Genomic DNA, 23,334 nt, shown 5'->3' with positions numbered 1-23,334 from the left:
CCCCCCCAAAGATCAGCAGTGACAGACACAATTCAGGGTAACCAGGACAATGCCAACAGCAAAAAATAAAATACAGAGACAACATCAGAAGAAAAAGGGGAACAAGAAGAAGATCATGAAAAAGAGGCAGATATTGGAGATGATGATTATCCAAAACACCCTGTAAATACAATACAGAGAAACAACAAAAGAGATTTATCTCCTAGACAGATTGCTAAGGTAAAGAAGGAAAGAAAAATCACTAAAAGCAGAGATAAAAGTGTACCTCATAAAAAAGGTATACTAACAAGGAAAACCCTCGCCAAAACCAATTCTCAATGAATTGCTCACTTATATGGAATAATATAAGGTCTGTTAGTGCACAACAGGCTTTTGAAAGAGTAGTGATATTGAGCAGACAAAAACACTTCAACATCACAGCTTTACTGGAGCCATTTCAACATCATAGGAACATTGACATGTATAGACTATGGCTAAATATGGGAACAACCAGCCATAAATTGAAGGGAGAAACATGGCTCTTTACAGAAGACAGATTCCAGATGGAAGTGCAAATTGATATAAAACAATCGTTGTCCTTCAAACTCACTGACAATGATGATGGACAGGAAACACAGGTTACAATAGTGTATGCCAGTACTAATAGACACACACGAAATGCTTAGTGGGATGACTTATGATATTGCAACAAACATGACTCTCCCACGGGTAGTAGTAGGAAATTTCAATATGATAACAGATGATATGGAGACACTTGGGGGTCTACCAGCCCAATACAATGGAACTAAAGATTTCTTTCATTGTATAAACACTCGTCAACTAGCAGATTTGGGTTTCAAAGGAAGCATGTACACTTGGTGGAATGGAAGAACAGATGCAAGTTGCAGATTTGGGTTTCAAAGGAAGCATGTACACTTGGTGGAATGGAAGAACAGATGCAAGTTGCAACTTGCATTTTTTAAAAACTGGATAGATGCTTGGGTAATCAAGCTTTACAAAATCTATTCCCCAACTTGGAAGTAGAACACCTCACTAAGCAAGGGTCTGATCATTCTCCATTAATCTTAACAACCAAATCAGAAGACAGGCCAAACAGGAAAACATTCAGATTTTTGATCTTTTCGTTGGAGCATGAGACATTACAGAAATTAGTTGAAGACAATTGGCAGGAAGTGCACAGTTCTGACCTCCTTTTCAACTTCCGTAATAAGCTGAAGAAGGTGAGTAGAGCATTATCAAAATGGAGTAGGGATACATATGCAGACATCTTCAAACAGATAGCCACTTTGGAGGAAGTGGTGCAGGTTCATGAAAAGAAATTTGAGACACACCCAACGAACACAAACAGAGAAAATTCCAGAAGGTACAAGCAAATCTAATCAAGTTCTATACAGTGGAAGAAAATTTCTGGAAACAAAAGGCAGAAATGCAATGGTTTGCAGATAAGGATAGATACACTAAATTTTTCCACTCACAAGTCAATAAAAAAAAAGGAGAAGATTGAAGTCACAGAGAGTACAAGATGACAGAGTGTGGCTGGATAGTGAGGAGGACATCGCACAGGAAGCTATCAGATTTTATACAGAAGAGATAATCTCAAATTCTCAATACTAGTTTTGAGATGCTAAAATATATCCCAAGAATAATAACAGATGATCAGAATGCACAGATTATTGAGATGCCAGACGAGGTGAAAATAAAAAATAACAGTGTTTGGATTAAATTCAGACAGTGCAGGAGGACCAGATGAATATACAGCAAAAAAATCTCAGGCTTGCTGGAATATAATTGCCAAAGCTATGACAAAGATGGTGAAGTCATTTTTCTGTGTCCATGAAGCACCAAAGGTAAATAACCTGTAAATTCTAGTATTAATCCCTAAGAAGAAAGACATCACTACTTTTTCAGACTTGAGACCTATTAGCTTAAGCAATTTCACTAGCAAGGTTTTCTTCAGAATCATTCATGATAGATTGGTAAAGCCCCTTCTACATTGATATCTCCACAAGAGTCAGGTTTTTTAGAGGCAGGAGTATCATAGAAAACATCCTACAAGTGCAAGAATAATTCATCATATCAGAATAAGGGAAAAGTCAGCTAATATTGTTATTAAGATAGACATGACAAAAGCTTATGACAGAGCATCATGGCTTTTCTTGACGAAGGTGTTGAAAAAAAATGGATTTTGGAGAGTCCTTGTTTGATATGGTATACAGGATAGTGTCTAATAACTGGTACTCAATACTAGTACTTCAAAGATTCTTAATCTTCCAGTGGTGTGAAACATGGAGATCCCCTGTCACCTACATTATCCAAATTGTCTGCTAAGTGTTTATCCCGAGCAGTAAATGCATTGCACTATAATAATAGATACAAGGAATATGGAACGCCAAAGTGGAGCCCTATGTGAATCACCTAGCCAATGCAGATGACAATTCTACTTGCTTCAGCTGACAGGTAGTCTTTAGAACAGATTATGAATGAATACTCTAGCAAATTATGAAAAGGTGAGTGGGCAGCTTATCAACAAAGTCAAGACTCAAGAGTGCAGTTTTCATGCACCATCTGGCTGCACAAAGGTTGGTGGAGCAGGTATATTCAGTGACCACGATCCCAAGAAAAGAGTTTCCTTTTACCTATTTGGGAGTACCAATACTTTAGCAAAAACAAATACTTTTTACAAAGAAATGCTGGAGAAAGTTCAAAATAGATTAAGTTCCTGGACCGGAAAGCTCTTATCTATAGAAGAAAGGACAACCCTGATTAAATCAGTCCTGCAGAGTGCCATCCATTTGCTATCAGCATGTGACCCCCTGCAGTTGTCATAACTCAACTTCACAGGATGTTTGCCAAGTTCTTGAAGCAACTTAGTAGGAAACTCTAGTAGTCACAGGCTACTTGGACAATCTTATGTCATCCACAAGAGGAGGAAGGAATGGGTTTCAAAAGTTTACAAAATGTGTCTAGAGCTTCATTTGCAAAGCTATGGTGGAACATAAGGACTAAAGAATCATTGTGGAGAAGTTACACGACCAACAAGTATCTAAAAATACACAATCTAGTGGTGGTACAAGCCAAGACAAGCACTTACATATGGAAGAAAATGATCAAAGTCAGAGAGGAGCCAACCTGAAATCTGGTGGTTAATTAAACAAGGGATTCATACTTCTGGCTAGATAACTGGACAGGAATGGGGGCACTTCATAAACTTATTCCTCCGTGAGTAGATTATGACCAAACAGTGATCTTAGTCAAGGATGAGGCAGAAGCAGGACAATGGAATGAGCAGTACCTCAGGAATCTACTCCCTCAAAATCTGGTAGAGCATATCCTTCACAAAATTAACCCACCAAAGGATGAGGAGGAATCGGACAGACCTTATTGGAAGTTGAAATCCACAGGAAGGTTTACAATCACTTCAGCCTTCCATTATATTAGACAGAGACAAGAAGTGAATAAAGTGTAAAACTACATACGGACAAAAGGTATGCCTATTAAAATCTCATTTTTTATGTGGAAGCTGTGGAAAGCAAACATACCACTAGATGATACACTGAGAAGATGGGGAATTCGATTTCCCTCCAGGTGATATTGCTGTGAGGACCCTAAGACAGAAAACAGAGCTCATGTGTTCCTACGGTCATCAACTGCTCAAATGGTATGAAAATACTTCTGTGGACCAGCAGGAATGAATACAGAGAACAATGTTATTATTCCAAGTGGTGGGACATAAATGTTCATCCCAGGATTAACTACACATTTCATGCTATTCCTTCTATAATACTGTGGGAATTGTGGAAAAGGAGAAACACCTTGAGACATGGAGGGAAGACGCCCAGTAACAGATTGACATACAAGATCTTGCACACACTGGCTTTATTCATAAAAGTAAAGAGGAGGAATTGCAGAAATGTCACTTACAATTGGAGTATAATGGTGGAGGCTCTATATAACTTCAGTCCCACAGACAAGGTAACCAAAGTCATTTCCCCTGACACAGGATGGGTTAAAATTAATACTGATGGAGCATCTAAAGTAAACCTAGAAAGGAGTTCTTGGGGGGTTTGCATAAGAGATACCAAAGGGGATGTACTACAGGCACAAGCTAAGGAGATAGAAGAGTTATCCTGTACTATTACACAAGCAGAAGCATGGCTATTTTACGGGCTCTGAAGTATATAGGGACAGCACATTTGGACAGGGTGATTACTGAAACTGATTCTCTACTAATTAAGAATATTTTAGGAAAAACTTGGAAGGTTCCATGGAAAGTGGTGACTACATCGGAGGAGATATCGAAACAGATGCAAGGCAGAACAATGATCACAAGTCACATTCTCAGGGAAGCAAATAAATTGGCTAACTTAGCACTGGAGAAAGGGACTGTTAAAGTGAACAATTTTTAAGAAATGGAATTTCCAAGGCAGGAGAATTTTAAATAGTGATAAGCTACTGGTGCCTACCTAAGAATTAGACTATGCAGAAAGTGAAGGATAGTCAAGAGAAGGAAAAAAAAGGATTCTCAAGTTCAAATCCTTCGGGAGGAGAGCTATGAGGATACGATTAACACAAACTGTTTGCTCAATATTGTAGGTATAGCACACCTGCATCATACATCAAAGAGAAACAGTACAGAAGAACCAAAAAAATCTAAATACATGGTATACAATTTTAATACAAATGAAGGATCAAAAAAGGAGACACATACATGGGCAAGCTGATTATGTGTATCAGCATCTTAAGATACTCATCTCACTGTTCAAAGGTCAATTGAAAACAGTAAAAGGCCAAAACCACCAGAGTCTATTAAAAAATGGCCAGAAACATTAGATTGAAGAACAGAGCAAAAGCAACAACCACAAAAATCGAGACAAGTACATGAAAAATTACCAGAAACATATCTTTAAAAATGAAAGGACTAGAAACTCATACGCCAGATCCTCGAGTTCAAATCCTTTGGGAGAAGAACACAAGGATATGATTAAAACCAACTGTTTGCGCAATTTTGCAGGAACGGAGCGCACATGCATCATACATAAAAAGAAAAAACAGAACACAAGAACCAAGGAAATTTAAGTACATGGTATACAATCTCAATACAAAGGAAGGATCAGAAAAGGAGACACATACAAGGGCAGGCTGTACTGAATAAATCGAAGTTTGGACAGTGGTGGTATCAACATCGTAAGATGCTCATGCCACCGCTCAAAAGTCGACGAAAAGCAGTAAAAGGCCACAACCACCAGAGTCTCTTAAAAAACAGCTATAAAGATTGGATTGAAGAACAGAGCAAAAGCAATAACCACAAAAATTGGGACAAGTACATGGAAAATACCGAGAAGCACATCATTGAAAAAGAAAGGTTTAAAAAAGGAAAATTCATACCTTACTGCCAAGATCAACACAGAGCCATCAGAATAGTAGATCTGGAATCACTTTCAACAACAACGAACTTCACCAACAACAGATCTAGAATCAATGCCTACAACAACCTAGGAATAAACAAGCAAACGTGAGATGCATTTCGCAGAAAAGAAAAAAAAATGCAACAAAACGCCTACGAAAAGGCCAGCAAGCTAAGAAATGATCGGGAATCTCCATACCGGAGCTAAGAAGACCGGCGGTCATAGAGACGATGGAAAGTTCGAGACATTTCAGTTTCAACTTGACAGAGTATTACTTTTAGTTTTTTCTTTATTTATTCTAAAGACTTCTATTATTTATAATAAAATAGTCATCGGGATCGTGTCCCACTGACCTCTTTTCCTTAAAAAAATATATATTTAAAACAAAAAAGCAAAACCGTAGATTTTCCGAACCTAAATACTCCCTACTAAAGATGAACCATTCCAGCCATAAATTTAACTATCTAAAAGGAAAGAGAGTGAATAGCATAACATTTTTTGTATACCTACTTAAGGATCGATTTTCTAGAATTAGATCAGAAATGAAGCGCTCTTTTAGCACAAGTTAGAGATTTGCCTATTCAGCACAGAAACAGTATGAATTTTGCTTAATAAAAGTTACAGAGTTATACCAAAGCTTTTTTATAGAGAATAAAAGGCTTTTTCGGCAAAAATGTCTTGCCTCTAAACTTACTCCATTGTGTGCTTTGTTGACAGTAAATTACACTCGACCATCGGCTACAAGCATTTCCCACTCACAATAAATAAGTCCCAAGCCCAGTGGTCTTGGCTTGGGACTCCCATGTTGGAGGTCTCAAGTTTGAAAGCCCATGCCAGCGAAAGCTAGGGGTTTGCCTTCTGGGTCGAGCTCGTCGCACTAGACTTGTCTAGTGTAGGTTACCTCTCCTATGTGGTTTGCGAGCTATTGCATAGAAGCGGAGTTTTATCATGTGCGCAACCAAAGGGCAGTGGTTGCGGGTTTCCCTTGTCATAAAAAAAAAATGTCTAAAACTGTATATCACAAGGGTTTATAAACCCAATCTTAAAAAAACAGCAACCATTGCAAATTTGCAATAAACCGATAATACAACATAAGCATAACAAGAAACCTAAAACTACTCATATTAAATGTCTAAACTCTCTGCATGACCTTGGTAGCTACCAAGAAAAACAAAAATCAAACTGAGAAATGCTTATTAAAGGGAATAATCAAGGTATCTGCCTCAACTATTCACAAAAAAAACAAGTCGCTCTTTTTATCAGAATTCATATTAGTGCCTCTAGCTTGACCTTGATTCCAGCAATTACAAGCATCCAAGAAGACCCCTTTGTCCATAATCGACTGCATTTTCTCATTGAAGAGGAACAAACGTTCTAGTTCCATCATATAGAAATGGGAACATAGTATGAAAATGAGGTACCCTAACCCCAAGTACTATTTATCTTGATAACCATGATGTCTGGGCCAGCACTCCATAGATCAAAATCCTCTCTTTTACAACGAAAAAAGAGGTCCAGTCTTTTACTCTCCATGCAAATTGCAAGGTACTTCCTAACCCCACTCTCTATCAGATATGTTTTTCTCTAAAAGAAGACATACGGTTCAACTCGACCAAACAATAACAGGCGAAGAGTCTACCAAGCTACCAGTAAATTTTTTTACTGCAAAACCTAAAATATAAGCTTATAGCATATTAAAATAGAGTAATTACAAAATTAAGTAGCTCTCGTGCTTCCAAGTACACATTTTAGAGAGAGCTAACACTCTGAACCTCAAACAACAACAACATATCCCGTGTAATTCCGTAGATGGGGTCTGGGGAGGATAGGATGTACCCACACCTTACTACCTTTGTGAGGTAGAGATGTTTCCGATAGAATCTTGACCTCAAAATAATCAAAGTAGAGCACAAAGGAAAATAATGATAGCAGAATAGCAAGATAAACAAAGCAAATTAGGTAACAAATAGTATTAAAAGGGAAAGATAAGATACAATGTGAATACTAGCTAAGACTGCTAACAAAGGAGAAGAGGAGACTTGCTCCCTGCCTCTCTAATGTCAAAGTACTACAGCACTAGTCTACCTACTACCCTTCTATCCTAATCCTCGACCTCCGACCTTCCTATCTAGGCATACTAGAAGTGGCCTCAACTCGATAGAAGACAAAAACGGAAAATGAGGTTGAGATCATTTGGGCATGCCCAGTGCGGAGGTGTGAGAGTTTGGCTATGGATGGTTTCAATTGAGGTAAAGGTAGGCCAAAGAAATATTGGAAGAAGTGATTAGATAGGGCATGACGCAACTTCACCTTACCGAGGACATAGTTGAGCGATGTTCCGCTTATACTATTAGTCATAGTATTACTTTTGTAGTTTCTTGTCCTTTGAGTTTGGTTACTATAAGTGGATATTTTACACTTCGATTATTGTTTTATCTTGATATGACTAATGTCTAGGATGATTTGCCTGGTGGTCTATAGTATTTTGCCACAACTTTCTATATTTCCGTTATTTATTTCTCTATACTGCTTCAGACTATTTTTCCCTAGGGATGAGGGTCTACAGGAAACAACATCTCTACCTCCAAGGTAGTGGGTAAGGTCTTTGTATACTTTACCCTCCCCGTACCCCACTTTGTGAAATTACACTGCGTATGTTGTTGTATATATATATTGAATCTCCTTGACTTCTTTCTATTTTGAATCTCCTTAAAGCAAAACTCCTGACTCTGTCACTGGATGACCTGCCTTATTTTTCAAGATTATATTTATTAACTCTATCTCTTTGTATGCACTTTCGGAAAAAGATTGTGGGGTGGGGCAGCAAATTGGAATTTTAAATGGTTAGATATTTTCAAAGAAAAAATCTTTAACTGGTGTGAGTTTACAATGATAGGCTTTGGATTGATATGCAGGATCAGAAACAAGAACTAGCAGCCAACTTGAAACTCAAGCCATGACAAGTAGAAGTTTGGTATTAGAATAGAAGAGCAAGGTAATTCATGTGCACATTATAATCATGACTTCGACTTATTTATACTGATGATAACAACTAACTGTTTATTGCAAAAGACATCCAGGAACAAACTGTTCGAACTAAAAGTATCTAAGCAAACAGGTCTGAAGGGTTCACCTCAGTAGAAGCGCAATACAGCAGACGCAGAAGCAGAGGCTAATGGTGCTTTCATTAGAGAAGAAATTAGTTGGGCCAAAGGTCAATGCCTGCTTTTCCGCGAATATCTTCACTTCCTCTAACACCACGGAATGCTCGAACAAATATTCCAGAAACTGAATCACCTGCTTCTTCATTACATGACCAGCTACCACCACCTTCTTGAGATGATGAGTCAAGCACTGGACAGGAGAATCTACCACATTCGAATATTCATCCGCATCAAACTCATATGGCGAATCCATGAGAGTGTGTTCTAAAATAAGCACAAGAGAAAATATCCCGTCAACAGTTGTACCAACCCAAGTTTATAACGGACACTGATAGGGACCAAAAATTACAAATTGCTAGGGTAACACAAGATGAGAACACATCTATAGTTACTATCAAACAATCCATATAAAGTAATAAAACCATACAAGTTCAGAAAATTAGTTCCACTTTGAATACTGTTTTTTTTTTTTGGGAGAGTAACAGAGAACTAGCAAAAACATGATATAATATGTTTCTACTTGATGGTTTCTCAGGATTCCCAATATAATGAGTAAATAGAAGAGGAAGATTAATAAATCATCCTATTTCCATATAGTAGAGAAACACACACATTTCATAGTAGGGACAATGTATATGAAATTTGGAAAATAAATATGTTCATATAAAAAAAACATGAAAATGCCAGAGTCAGTGCTCAACACATCCCAGTTATACCAACTCTGGTTAGTGTCTTGCCAACGTCTGAAACCAAAATGTTGCCAAATCTTTAGTGTACCTGATAATAAGTTCCAATCAAACATTGCAGAGAATGCAATAAAACAACAAGAGCAATAAAACAATTTTTTTTGTCATACATGGAATGTAAATTCATAAAAAGTTATTATGATAAAGATTCTTCAAGCAAGGACAGTGCTTCAGCAAGATCAGTATTCCTGGTAGGTGCCATTTCACTAAATCCAATTGAAGATAAAGGGATTTGCCGCTGAAGGCCAGAGATGGTAGGCTTTTCAATTGCCACGAAGAAAACACCTAGGCAGACAAAAATTAAGCACAAGATAAACTAAACTAAATAAATAGATTTTGATATTGATCAAATTTTTTTGTTGCTGTGTGAAACATGAGTATCTTCTATAGTTGAACAATGCATATCTAGACCATGAAAACATATTGTTTTTAAGTTCAAATTAAGCTCAAACACATTTGATACGATGAACAAATTTGGGAGTGTACTTCAGAACATAAGTAAATGGTGTTGGCGAAGGATTATGACAAAAGGGCAATGATACTATGCACTATGAACATGCTATTAATGATCAAGAAAACAAGGGTCCGTCTTCCTTAGGAATTGGCATAATAAAGAATGTCATCAAGGAGTTCTTACAATAGCAAAAAATAATGCATCAACCAAATGTGATGCAAAGACTTCTTACTGAACCATGAAAATTAGCCATCTAAATTGCATAGAAGACCCTTCCGGGTGGCCCAGTGGTTTGAGCTTGGGACTTCCATGTTGGAGGTATCAAGTTTGAACCCCCTTGTAAGCGAAAGCAAGAGGTTTGCCTTCTGGGTCGAGCTCGTTGCACCAGGCTTGCCCAGTGCAGGTTACCTCTCCTATGTGATTTGCGAGCTATTGCGTAGGAGCGGGGGTTTTACCCTGTGCGCACCAAAAGGGTAGCGACTGTGGGTTTCCCTTGCCATAAAAATAAAAAAAAAATTGCATAGAAGAAGTAACCTAGAGTCATATGACAGCTTCACTATATTTTTGAGTTTTTACTGTCTAGCATTGAAGAAGTAACCAACTAATTATACTGATTTATCTACCATTCTGAGTTTTACAAAAATGTGAGAGCTTCACTATACAATATACATGCAAAAATATGCCAACTATGCTGTAGGAAATATCATATTGTCTTATCTACCACTCTGAGTTTTACGAAAACAGCATGAGGGGGGTTATTCTGATGACATTGAAATAAATCTTTCCTTTTCCCATAATTTTTCTTAAGAGAAGTAGAGAAGCACAAAACCAAAGTCATGACTTTATCAACTAGGACTTGTCCTGACTACCACAAGGTAAGCAACAAAAGCATTGGAACACTGATTGCATACTGTACATGAAGTATTGGTAGATGCCAAAACCTGAGGCATTAAAGACAATATCCAACACCATAATCCCTCTAGTCCATAAATGTACTGATATTCTATCTCTTGAATAGAAAAGTTCATAGTTAGTAAATTCACCTTTTAAGTTATCCCTCAATAGAGTCAGAAATCATAACTATACCAGAGAAGTTGTGAAAAAAAAGAGAAGTGTGTACACAGCAAACCAGGAACATAGCTTGAGACATTTGGCCCCCGTAATAGTTTGGAAGAATATTCTCCTATCTTGGTAATCCCTGTACTCTACGAAGTCAAATTCTTCCATACAATTGACAGACACTTAAACAATAGATGCTACATTTGTAATATCCAAGACCTCTGACCTCCACAGTTTCAAACATATTTAATGATAGGAGAGTTGGACAGGAGACATGTGTCCTTGTTACAAACCATCTAATGCCAAGTACCAATGTCTTTATATTCAAATTGAGCAGAACCACTCTTCTATGGCCATAGAAAACTGCAACGTCAATTCCTCAAGAATTGGGAAACCATATAGAATATAATCCATTGATTGATCCATTAGTATAATGTTATCAAGAGAAACTGTTGCTAGAGACTTGATCTCACTCTTCTTTTTTGTATATATCTTTTTTGATAAATACAAAAAAGAAGAGTGAAATCAAGTCTCTTTTTTGTATTTATCTTACAGAATACCAAACGGAGTTCAATCAAATGAGGACTGATTAGAACACAATTATACAGATCAAATAAGCATGTGGTCAAGTATACCATGGACAAAGAATGACAAGTCAAGGACCTTCAAATCTTATTTAATGCAAACTGGATCCAGGTACCAATTTTTTTAGCATCCTTTTCTCAGTCCTCAGAAGATCATTCTGCCATATGTCTGTTCTACTGGATACTCATTGCCGAATTGAATGAGTTGAGCTAAAATGAAAATCAAGGCAGAACTTATGAAGACTTGGGCTCTTACTACGAAGTCACAGTCATGTTCTGGAAACAAAATCAAAAGTGAGTGTGTGGATGAATGGCTAGAGGTGATGAAATCTTCTAATTAACATTGTTTAACAACAGCTTTTGATGGCAATAAGGAGAGAATATGGATGAGGGATGGCATCTGATACTGGTAGTCTACTCAAGCGGTCTTCATTAAAAATACAGCTTCTTTGTTTTGCATACATATTCATTTCTGTAAAATATCATTACATATTTAACTTTTATGGTACGAGAAATTGAAAACTATGAGCTGAAGGAAGTCTTTAGCCTTAAATTGGCATATTCGGAAAGAACAGGTTATTCCAGATTGAGGATTAATATATAGAGAGGAAGTGGCATATGCTATTCATACAAACCAAGAGGAAGGGAACAAGACCTTTCATCCCTCAAGTTAATCAGATTGAGGAAATTCTAGAGTGCATCAATCTCAGCATATCAAATTTCCATTTAGAGATAACAGTTCATGATGATGAAACATGCGATCAAACATATTGGGAAACATTTTCTAATGTAATTAACTTTTGAAGTTTGGATTAAAAATTTTCTAAGATGGGCAAATGCTATCTATATTCAATAATTTTCTAGGAGTACTGATATAACAATAAGTGCAAACTGAACTATCTTCTTCGGGTCAGTTTGCTCCCACTCGACTAATTCCACGGGATACATGCCACCTACCACCATCAGAGTACCAAGTAACTTTGTCCACCAAGGCTTGGACAGATGAGAAGAAATCATCTAATGTTTTTGTCTCTACTGGAATTTGAACCTGAGATATCATGGTTCTCAACCCACTTTATTGACCACTAGATCACACCCTTGGGTGTCAGACTCAACTATTTGTTGCACAAAACATTAAAAGGATGCCGATTATAAATATTCAACGAAAAGGTATATGCATACTGATCCAAGGCATAGACCTAAGACAAACAGACAGATCATTAACCAAGAAAATAAAACATAACAAAGGAATGAAGTATCAATAACCAAAAAATATCAACAGAACTCATGGGCCATTAAGTGGAATGTGGCTCGCATTACTAAGTATGTAACCACATTTTCACTCGACATTTTGAAACAACATAGAAATCCAAATTTGCTATTCTGAAAGTGAAAGGCCCCTATCAAAAGATAACCTGCACACAGATGCGATAAGTGGATAAAATATATACCAATTTCATAACAGTCCTCTCTTTGCTTTTAGATCAAAAACTGAACATATCTGCACATACTTACACATACGGATAAGTTGTTGCCTTACCCAACATTTAAAATAGCACATGAGCAGAAACCAAAATCTCATATATAGCACACAGCTTACAATAGATTCAAACCAAAATTTTAAGCCAAAAGGCGAGCAGGACAAAATTTAAGTATCTAAAAACAGAACACTTGGGCTTGATATACCTTGAAATGAAACAAAGTGAACCTTTCTTTCTTTGTATAAAAAAGAATAAATAACATAACATTTTTTGTATACCTTCTTGGGAATCAATTTTCTGGTGTTAGATCAGAAAACAAGCCCTCTTCAGCACAAAAACATTTATAGAGGATATTAAGCATTTTCAGCCAAAAATAATTTGCCACTGCGCTTACTCCTGTGTGTGTTGTGCTATCAGTACATTCGATTCAACCATCGGCTACAAGCAACCCCCACTTCACACTAAATAAGTCATAAAACTTTATATCTAAGGGTTACATATACTCAAATCATAAAAAGCAGCAAAACCATCACAATAATACAACATAAGCATAAACCAGAAAACCTAAAACTACTCATACATTAAATGACTTAAAGTCTCAACATGACCTTGATCCTACCATATAGAGCTACCAAGGAAAACAATACTCAAATTCAGATATGCTTATATAAATGAAAAAAGAAAAATCAAGGCATCTTACCTCAACTATTCTGAAACCACATCATTCCTTTATCTGAATTCATATGAACAGAATGTAAAAATGAAGTATCCTGACCCCAAAACACTTACTAATAGATAAAAATCCTGTCTTTTACAACGATTAACAAAAAAAAAAAAAAAATCCAATCTTTTACTCACTCTGCGAATTCCAAACAAATTGCAATATGCTTCCTAACCCAACTCGCTAAAAAGAAGAACTATAACTTTAATAGAGTAATTTATAACTAAAAAGTGAAATTCTTGAACTCATATCTTAGGATAAAAATCATACACATAAATTAAAATACACAAACCAAACACAACATGATAATCTCAAGATTATAACTTTAATTATAGTCTCAAAATTAAATTTTAACTTCTGAACCAAACAAACCCCGAAATTAACAGCCAACCCTTGCGATTCCAATATTTTAGAGCCAAATCTTCTACTCCCTCCCCCTCTTATGCTTTTCAGAGTTAAACTAATTTTGACTATAACTTGGGTATGAAATTTTTAAAATAAAATTTATATATTTCAAAAAAATAAATAATTATTAATTTATATAAAAAAAAGTTATTTGATTTTAAGATTAAAAAAATACCAAATAACGGGGGAGTACAATGCTATTCTATATAGCCAAAAAATATATTCATCGGATATATGTATTCTTAGATTCACAATTTTGTTAAATATAAATTTTTAAAAAGTTTATTCAAAATTTACGTGACATTTACAATTAGTAAATTAAATCATAAAAAAGATTAACCTCGACATCTAAAAGTCGATATTTTGTAAAAGTATTATTTTATTTTTAAAGATTGATTTGTATTTTTTTGATAATTTATGCGAAAAATTAAACACTAGAGGTTAATTTTATTTTAATTAAAAAAATCGTGAAACCTACTTCTAAAAATTGTTCGGTTGTATCTTTTGAGCTAAAATAACTATCTCTAGGCTCTAGAGGTTGATTTTGGTTAAAAAAACAGTTTTAATTTTTTTTTCTTTTAAAATCAATTTAGGCTAGTTTTTTTCACAAAATATAAATTTGAAGAGAATAAATATTAAAAAAATCTAGTAAGAGCTTGTGTGAGTAAATAAAAAGAAATCAGGTTAGTAGATTTATTTAATAGGGGTTATAGTTTAAAGTTAAATCGATGAAAACTATCACGTAGATTCTAAATGACTTTTTTCCAAATTCAGTGTTGATGTTGGTCAAAAGACCGTATAACTATATAAGTGAGCCAAGAATATGACTGAATGAGGAATTTTTAATAAAATAGATGAACGAAAAATATAATAGCTATTTACGAGAATCCAAAGAAATTCTTTAACCCTTTTTCCATAACAAAATTATACAAGTATACAACTAGGAGGAATTAGTGTTGGATTAAACACATCACTCACTCTATAATTTACAAAGTAAATCAAATTCTACATATTATACGTATTTTCTTTATCTTCTATTATTACTTCTTATCTAAAACATCTTGAAGGAGAGAAATATTGCACTTCTTAATGACTCCTTTTAAAAGGATGGCGTGAAGTTACCATTTCAGTTATGTATTTGGACAAATTCAGTTTGTCTTGAGTAAAAATGAACTATAAATTTGATGTGCGTGTGTTGAGTAAAAACAAACTAAAAATTTGACGTGTCGACTAAAAACAAACTATGAAAGAAAATCATAATACTTCAAATTGTGATTTCACCTTTTAAGTGTAAGGTCCTAAAGCACCACATTATTGTTGTTTCTCACTCGGGCTCTTCAATATTTAGATTGGAGTTTTCAAATTGTGAAAAATTCCTGCTAGTACTCAAAATCACCAATAATAGGATCATTTGGTCGGGAACAAATTATCCCGGAATATTTAATTTTGAGATAAGTTATTTCACCATATATCCAAACAAGTTATCGCATCATTATGGCAAAAATGATGAGTTAAATAATTCAAGGACTACCTAATACCTTCAACCATATTCCTACATTTTATCTTGGATTTATTATATCTTATACCTCACACCAAATAACTCTGAACGACTAAAAAAAACGTCCCAAAAACAATCTTGCATGATGTTTTAAAGAGTAGAAAACAGAATAACTAACAGAAGGCCCATCAATCTGCCTTTCTATAAATGCAATTTCACACACTAAACATCCAACAAGATAGCACTTCAACAGTTATTACAGAAAATGGAGGAAACTGTGTCCACAGTGCAATTCATTGTGTATAGACCAATAACAACTAACAGGTTATTGCAAAAGAGTTCCCAGAAACAAACTGTTTGAACTAAAAGTATCTACTAAGGGTTCACCTCAGTAGAAGAGCACTGCAGCAGAGGCAGAAGCTTTTGGTATATTCAATAGCCTCTCTTCATAATATTTAGCGGTTTGCTTTTCTGCAAGTATCTTCATTTTCTTTAACACCATGGAATGCCTGAGCAAATATTCCAAAAACTGAATCACAAGATGCTTCTCTACGAAACCAGCTACCTCCACCGTCTTGAGGTGATCAATCAAGCACTGGACAGGAGCATCTACCATGTTCCAGTATTCATCCGCGTCAAACTTATATAGGCGATACCACGATAATTGTTTCTGAAATAAGCACAAGAGCAAATCTCCCATAAAGACTTGTACCAACCCAAGTATAACAGACACTGAATAGTGTACTGTCCAAACAAACATTGCAAAGAACACAGTTAATAACAAGAGCAATATAACAATCAAATTTTGTCATACATGGGATGTAAATTTATTGTGAGGAGAAGTAATTTCGATGGTAAGATTCTCCAAGCAAGGACAGTGCTTCAGCAAGTTCAGTATTCCTGGTAGATTCCATATCATAAAATCCGATTTAAGATGAAGGGATTTGCAGCTGAAGGTCGGAGATGGTAGATTTTTCAACTGCCACGCAGAAAATACCTAGGCAGACAAAAAATAAACGTAAAAAGTCAAAGAAACTAAACAAATAGAGATTTTTGTATTGAACTGAATGAACAATGTAAGACTTGTGCTGACTATCACAGGGGAAGTAACAAAAGACTTTAAAAGCAGATTGCACAATGTACACAAATATTGACAGATACCTGAGCCTGAGATGTTAAAGACAAAACCCAACACCATAGCCCCTCTAAGACAGTTTATAGTTAGTATATCACCCTAGAGGTTATCTCTCCATAGAGTCAGAAATCATAACTATACCTGGAGAAGTTGCAAAGAAAGAGAAAAAGTGTGTACCAGAGCAAACCAGGAACATAGATTGAGAGTTTTGGTCCCGGTAAATGTTTGGAGTAACATTCTTATCCCTTGGTAATCCTTGCTCACATCGAAATCAAATATCAGATTGCATTTGACAGACACTTCAGCAATAGATGCTACATTTGCAATATCCAGCACATCCACAGCTCCAGACACATCTAATGATAGGAGAGTTGGACAGGAGACATATATCCTTTTTCGAGACCATCCAATGTCAAGCTTCAATGTCTTTAAATTTGAATTGAGCACAACCACTCTTATATGGCCATAGCAAAACTGCAATGTCAATTCCTCAAGCATCGGGCAACCAGATAGAATATAATCCATCGATTGACCCATTAGCACAACGTTATTAAGATATAATGTTTTTAGAGACTTCAGCTTACTTTTCTTTTTTGCATTTATCGTACAGTGTGTCAACCGGAGTTCAACCAAATGAGGACTGCTTAGAACACAATTAGGCAGATCATAAAGAGCCTGTGGCCCAACTATACGATGCTCAGAGAAAGACAAGTCAAGGACCTCCAAATTTTTATTCAATGCGAACTGGATCCAGGTACCAATTTCATTAGCCATCCTTTTCTCACTCCTCAGGAAATCATACAGCCGTATGTCTGTGCTGTTGGATATTCTTTGCCAAAATGAATAAGACAATCTAAAATGAAACTTAAGGCAGAACTTATGAATAGTTGGGCTTTTACTACGAAGAAGCACGTGACGAACGGAGTGCAAAAACCTTTCGTCATAGTCAGGACGACTAGCTTCCAAATAATAGTTACAGTCATGTTCTGGAAACATGCATTGATCAAAATTGAGTGTGTGGATGAATGGCCAGAGCTTATGAAATCTTCTACTTGCGTTACAGATTCCTTTGACAGCATCCTTTAATGGCAATAAGGAGAGAATATGGATGAGGATGTCATCTGGTAGTCCACTCAAGTGGTCTTCGTTCAAAACACAACTTGTTTGTTTTGCATACATATTCATCTCTGTTAAACATTATAACACATTTTAGGTGCGAGAAATTGAAAACTTTGAACTGAAGAAAATCTTTAGCCTTAAATTGGGATATTTGGAAAGAATAGGTTTTTCCAGATTGAGGATTAATCTATAGAGAGGGACTGGCATACGTTATTCCTACAAACCAAGAGGAAGGGAACAAGACCTCTCATCCCTCAAGTTAATCAGATTTAGCCATTTAGGAAATCCTAGAGTGCATCGATCTCAGCATATCAAACTTCCATTAGAGATAACAGTTCATACACTCTACCCTCCCTAGACCCCACCTAGTGGGACTTCACTGGGTATGTAGTTGTAGTTCATGATGATAAAACATGAGATCAAACATATTGGGAATTTTTTTGAAGTAATTAGTTATAAAGTTTGAATTGAAAATTTTCTAAGACAATAAATGTAATCTTAAATTTAGTGATTTTCTAAGAGTTCCCACTGATGTAACAAACAAGTGTAAACTCAACTATCTCTTACACAAACCGTCAAAAGGATACAACAACTACACCTCTACCCCAAACAAGTTGAGGCCAGCTATATGAATCCTTCAACAACGACAACACACCCAATCCCACAAGTGGGTTTGGGGAGGGTAGGGTGTATGTAGACCTTACCCCTACCTTTGTGGAATAGAGAGCTTGTTTCTTATATATCCTTGATTCAAGAGAATTCATTTTCCACAAGAGGTTCGAACAAAATAAAAGATAGTTAAAGCAAAAGTGACAACGATAGTAATAGAAATAAAGAAAAAGATAATGTTAGCATAATAATGATATTTGTAAGTGGATAGGCTCTCCAGCCTAGAACCCTGCTCTACCACTAGGAAGAGAGAAGTCGCTCAACTACCTACCAATTGTTACATTAATCCTCAACCTCCATACTCTCCTATTAGGGTCATGTCCTCGGGGAGTTGAAGATGTGGCATATTTGCCTAATCACTTCTCCTCAATTCTTCCTCCATCTACCTCTACCTCCCCTTAGACCTATCATTGCCAACCTCACGCATCTCCTCATTCGGGTATCGGTGCTCCTCCTTTGCACATACCTAAGTCATCTCAATGTCCGCCAAGGATGTCACCCCACCTTGCGTTGTATATCTTTATTCCCGATCTTATCTCCACTAGTATGGCTATAGATCCATCTAAGCATCCTCATTTCCGCTAGTTCATCTTCTGAACTTTGAGATATATTGGCAACCACTCAACCCTAATACAACATAGTTGGTCTAACCACCACTCTATCAAACTTACTTAAAGTCTAGGGTCCTTTATCACATAAGACACCAGATACGAGCCTCAATTTCATCCACCCACGTTCTAATATGACGTGTGACATAAAATAATCCTAATAATAATATTTAAACCAACAGAAGGATGCCACTTAAAAAAGTTTCAATGGAAAAACAAATGTATCTGCACCACATCCAAGGCATTTACCTAAAAGACAAACAAACAAATCCTAAACCAAACAATGTCACAGGTTTGTGAAACTAAGGGCCTTCTCTTTTTCTTTGAACAACCCATCCTCATTATCTTTAATAAGTAAAGTAGGCAAACATATAGGTCATTAGTAGTACTGACAAAGAAGGAGGAGTCTGTGAAAAGAAAGGAAATATTTCCATTTTTTTTATATACAACAACAACATACCCTTCCTCCTATATAATAAATAAAATCAAAAGAAATTTATTATTATTATTATACATATATAGACCAGCTTGACAAGCAACTCTTCCTCTTGAAAACCTTAACATCTCTCTAGGATCTAAACCTAAAAATTCATGGACCATTAAGTAGCAATGTAGTGTAGCTGACATTATAAGGTTACATAACTACATTTTCATTTTGGTATCCAAAAATATGTAACAAAGTAGAAATCCAGATTTTTTATTCTGGATGGCCCCTAACAAGAGTTAACTTGCACACAAATGCAATAAGTGCATGAAATGTATACCAATTTCTGAATAGTTTTCTTTGCTACTTGCTCAGATTTAGACATACTGATAAGTTATGCCTAGAAAGATCCAACATTCAAAATAGTATACAAGCACAAACAAAAATCTCATATATAGCATGGAGCTTACAGTAGATCCAAACCAAAATTTAACGGACTGAGGGAGCAAGAAAAATTGAAGTATCTAAAACCAGAATATTTGGGTATTTTATACCCTGAAAGGAAGGATCACAAGATACATTGGCAAAAGAAAGATCCAATACAAGTTGAATCAGAGAAAGATTCTCATTTCCAGATTCAACATTTGAACACAAAGCAAAACCCTAGATTTTCCAAACCTAAGTACTTCAGGATCGGTTTTCTAGTCTAATATCGGAAATCAAGCCCTCTTCAGCACAAGTTACAGATTTGCCTATTCAGCACAGAAACAATACAAATTTTTGCTTCTTAAAGTTACAGAGTCATACGAAATTTTTAACGATCTAAAATGAAAGAGAATGAATAGCATAACATTTTTTGTATACCTTCTTCGGAATCGATTTTCTAGTCTAAGACAGGCCCTCTTTTAGCACGAGTTACGGGTTTACCTATTCAGCATAGAAACAGTATGAATTTTGCTTCTTAAAGTTACAGAGTCATACGAAGCTTTTAACTATATAAAATGAAAGAGAATGAATAACAACATTTTTGTATACCTTCTTTGGGATTGATTTTCTAGTCTAAGATTGGAAATCAAGCCCTATTTTAGCACAAGTTACAGATTTGCCTATTCAGCACAGAAACATTGTGAATTTTGCTTCTTAAAGTTATAGAGCTCTACGAAGCTTTTATAGACAAATAAAAGGCTTTTTTCGGAAAAAATATATTGCCCTAGGTTTGCTCCATTGTGTGCTTTGCTGTCAGTAAATTACACTCGATCATCGGCTACAACCAACTCTCGCTCGTAATAAATAAGCCAAAAAATATGTCTTAAACATTATATCACAAGGGTTTATATACTCAATCATAAAAAAGCAGCAACCATTGCAAGTCAATAATACAACATAAGCATAACTGAGATCGACGCACTCTAGGATTTCCTAAATGGCTAAATCTGATTAACTTGAGGGATGAAAGGTCTTGTTCCCTTCCTCCTTGTTTGTAGGAATAACGTATGCCAGTCCCTCTCTATAGATTAATCCTCAATTTGGAAAAACCTATTCTTTCCAAATATCCCAATTTAAGGCTAAAGATTTTCTTCAGTTCAAAGTTTTCAATTTCTCGCACCTAAAATGTGTTATAATGTTTAACAGAGATGAATATGTATGCAAAACAAACAAGTTGTGTTTTGAACGAAGACCACTTGAGTGGACTACCAGATGACATCCTCATCCATATTCTCTCCTTATTGCCATTAAAGGATGCTGTCAAAGGAATCTGTAACGCAAGTAGAAGATTTCATAAGCTCTGGCCATTCATCCACACACTCAATTTTGATCAATGCATGTTTCCAGAACATGACTGTAACTATTATTTGGAAGCTAGTCGTCCTGACTACAACTATTCAGAAACCACATTGTTCATTTATCTGAATATATATGAGTGCCTCTGGCTTGACCTTGATCCCGGCAGTTACAAGCATCTAAGAAGACTCCTTTGTCCATAATCGACTACAGTTTCGCCTTAAAGTGGAACAAACATTCTAGTTCCATCATATAGAAATGTGAACAGACTATGAGGTACACTGAAGCCAAACTTCTATTTATTGATAAATGTGATGTCTGGTCCAGCACCCCAATCGATCGAAATCCCGTCTTTTACAACAGGAAAAAAAGGTTCAGTCTTTACTCCCCAAGCAAATTGCAATGTACTTTTTTTTGAGAATGATAACTTACTCCCCGAGCAAATTGCAATGTACTTCCTAAACCCACTCCCTATCATATATGCTTTTCTTAGAAAAGAAGACAATATGGTTCAATTCAATCAAACAACAACATACCAAGAATCTACCAGAGCTACAGTAATTTTTTTAATTGTAAAACATAAACCATAAGCATATAGCAAACTGAAATAGACTTTTACTAAAATAAGTAGCTCTCTTGCTTGCAAGCACACATTTTAGAGAGAGTCAACATTCTTCACCTCAAACAACAACAATAGCATGCCCAGTGTAATCCAGCAAGTGGGATGTGGGAAGGGTGAAATTTACCACACCTTACTACCTTTTATGGCTAGAGAGGTTGTTTCCAATAAAACCTCAAAAGAAGTGTAATCAAAGTAGAGCTAAAAGAAAAATAATGACAGCAAAATAGCAGGATAAACACAGAAATAATGTAAGAAATAATACCAAAATGGAAGGATAGAATACTATGTGAATACTAGGTAATACTGGTAACAAAGGAGAAGAGGAGATTAGCTCCCTGCCTCTCCCACATAAAAGTAGTACAACACTCGTCCATGTACTACCCTTCTACTCTAATCCTCGACCTCCATACCTTTCAATCTAGCATCGTGCCATCAGTACGATGTGCCATGTCTTGTTTAATTACATCTTCCCATTTCTTCTCTGGGCTATAATCAAACGTTTACGCCTCCTTACTGCCTCGCGCACCTCCTCTTCACATGTCCAAACTACCTCAATCTCACTTCCCTCATTTTATCCAACATACAGGTCACTCCACCTTGTCATGTATAACTCTATTCCTCTTCCTGCCACTCCTATGCACATCCATTTGTGCTACCTTCATTTTCTGAACATGTGTTTTCTTGATGGGCCTTCACTCTACCTCATACAACAATATAGGTCTTACCAGTTACCACCATATAACTTACCTTGTGACACTTTCTTATCACACAATACTCCATTCCACCCACCCCACTCTTAACACAATAAGCACCATCATCCCTAATCTCCCTGTTTATTGGATTATAAACCCTAGATACTTGAAACTCCCTTTTTTTGGTATCCCTTGTGATCTGACCTCCATTCAAATACATTTCGTCACTAAACTTAGACTCCAACTTCTCTGTCTTAGCCCGACTTAACCTGAAACCTTTAGATTTGAAGGTGCATCTCCAAACTACCAGTCTATCCTTTTAACTCCGATATATTGTGTGTCTCATCAATCAATATTATACGTGTGTCTCGTCGATTAATACTATATCTAACATATCGGATTACTTTGAACTTCTATATAGCTATTCAAAGTCTTTCTTCCGCTAATTTCAGATTTTCAGGTATGCTTCGTGAAGTTTCACAATCTTTAGCTTACTTAGCCACATGAGTTAGTGATGTATTATTTCGAGTGCTTTACGTTTAAGCAGAGGTTTTGGGTCGAGGCAAAGAAAATTTTATTGGAAACACCACTTTTAACAGGCTCGAGGTTTTGAGTTTCAGATATAGAAAAATTTATTGAAAGCGCCACTTTGAATGGATCCGTAAGATCTAATCGAGCTCCAATATGGATTTCGAAGAGTGAATTAAAAAAAACAATCTTTAGGTTACTTGTGCCATTTGATTGAGGCTAACATTTGAATCTAAAA

The 23,334-nt window shown here is 36.0% G+C and overlaps 2 protein-coding genes and 1 pseudogene across 8 annotated transcripts in view; all 3 read right to left on the bottom strand.

Annotated features, from left to right (window-relative positions):
• LOC107023947 (FBD-associated F-box protein At2g26860-like) overlaps positions 1-14,082 on the bottom strand; it is a 21,816-nt gene extending 7,734 nt beyond the window's left edge. Inside the window, exons 1-3 of one of the 6 annotated variants that reach the window (XM_027918418.1) lie at positions 13,172-14,082; positions 8,539-8,833; positions 5,386-5,492 (exon numbers count right to left, since the gene is read on the bottom strand). The gene's annotated coding sequence lies outside the window, so the exon portion shown is untranslated. Of the gene's footprint in view, positions 1-3,129; positions 3,387-5,385; positions 5,493-6,099; positions 6,390-8,538; positions 11,321-13,171 lie in introns of those variants that run through there. The other 5 variants (XM_027918419.1, XM_027918420.1, XM_027918417.1 and 2 more) reach the window with 5 other exon arrangements.
• Positions 9,330-13,172, bottom strand: LOC114077975 (annotated as a pseudogene).
• Positions 14,083-15,687: 1,605 nt separating the features above from the next.
• Positions 15,688-23,085, bottom strand: LOC107026213 (putative F-box protein At1g49610). Of its 2 annotated transcripts, XM_027918422.1 has the most exons (4): positions 21,362-23,085; positions 16,830-17,604; positions 16,332-16,514; positions 15,688-16,187 (listed from the first exon to the last, which is right to left on the bottom strand). In XM_027918422.1, exons 1-4 carry the CDS (start codon positions 21,373-21,375, stop codon positions 15,906-15,908), a joined length of 1,254 nt encoding a protein of 417 aa, XP_027774223.1. In that variant the 5' UTR covers positions 21,376-23,085; the 3' UTR covers positions 15,688-15,905. The 2 variants fall into 2 exon arrangements, with proteins under 2 accessions (XP_027774223.1, XP_015082588.1); XM_015227102.2 differs by lacking the exon at positions 21,362-23,085 and having other exon boundaries at positions 16,830-21,353.
• Between the last annotated feature and the right edge of the window lie 249 nt (positions 23,086-23,334).

This window comes from Solanum pennellii, chromosome 7 (genome assembly GCF_001406875.1).
Source record: "Solanum pennellii chromosome 7, SPENNV200".
Taxonomy (NCBI): domain Eukaryota; kingdom Viridiplantae; phylum Streptophyta; class Magnoliopsida; order Solanales; family Solanaceae; genus Solanum; species Solanum pennellii.
The sequence above is the reverse complement of the archived record's forward strand: the minus strand, read 5'-3'. Positions and strand labels throughout refer to the sequence as shown.

Bases quoted from the DNA above. Each gene is read 5' to 3' on its own strand.
- LOC107026213 (XM_015227102.2), bottom strand. From the start codon at position 17,837: ATGAATATGTATGCAAAACAAACAAGTTGTGTTTTGAACGAAGACCAC. The intron at 16,515-16,829 runs GTACACACTTTT...TTGTCTGCCTAG, and splicing joins TATGTTCCTGGTTTGCTCTG to GTATTTTCTGCGTGGCAGTT. The intron at 16,188-16,331 runs GTATGACAAAAT...TGCTTATTTCAG, and splicing joins ACAATAAATTTACATCCCAT to AAACAATTATCGTGGTATCG.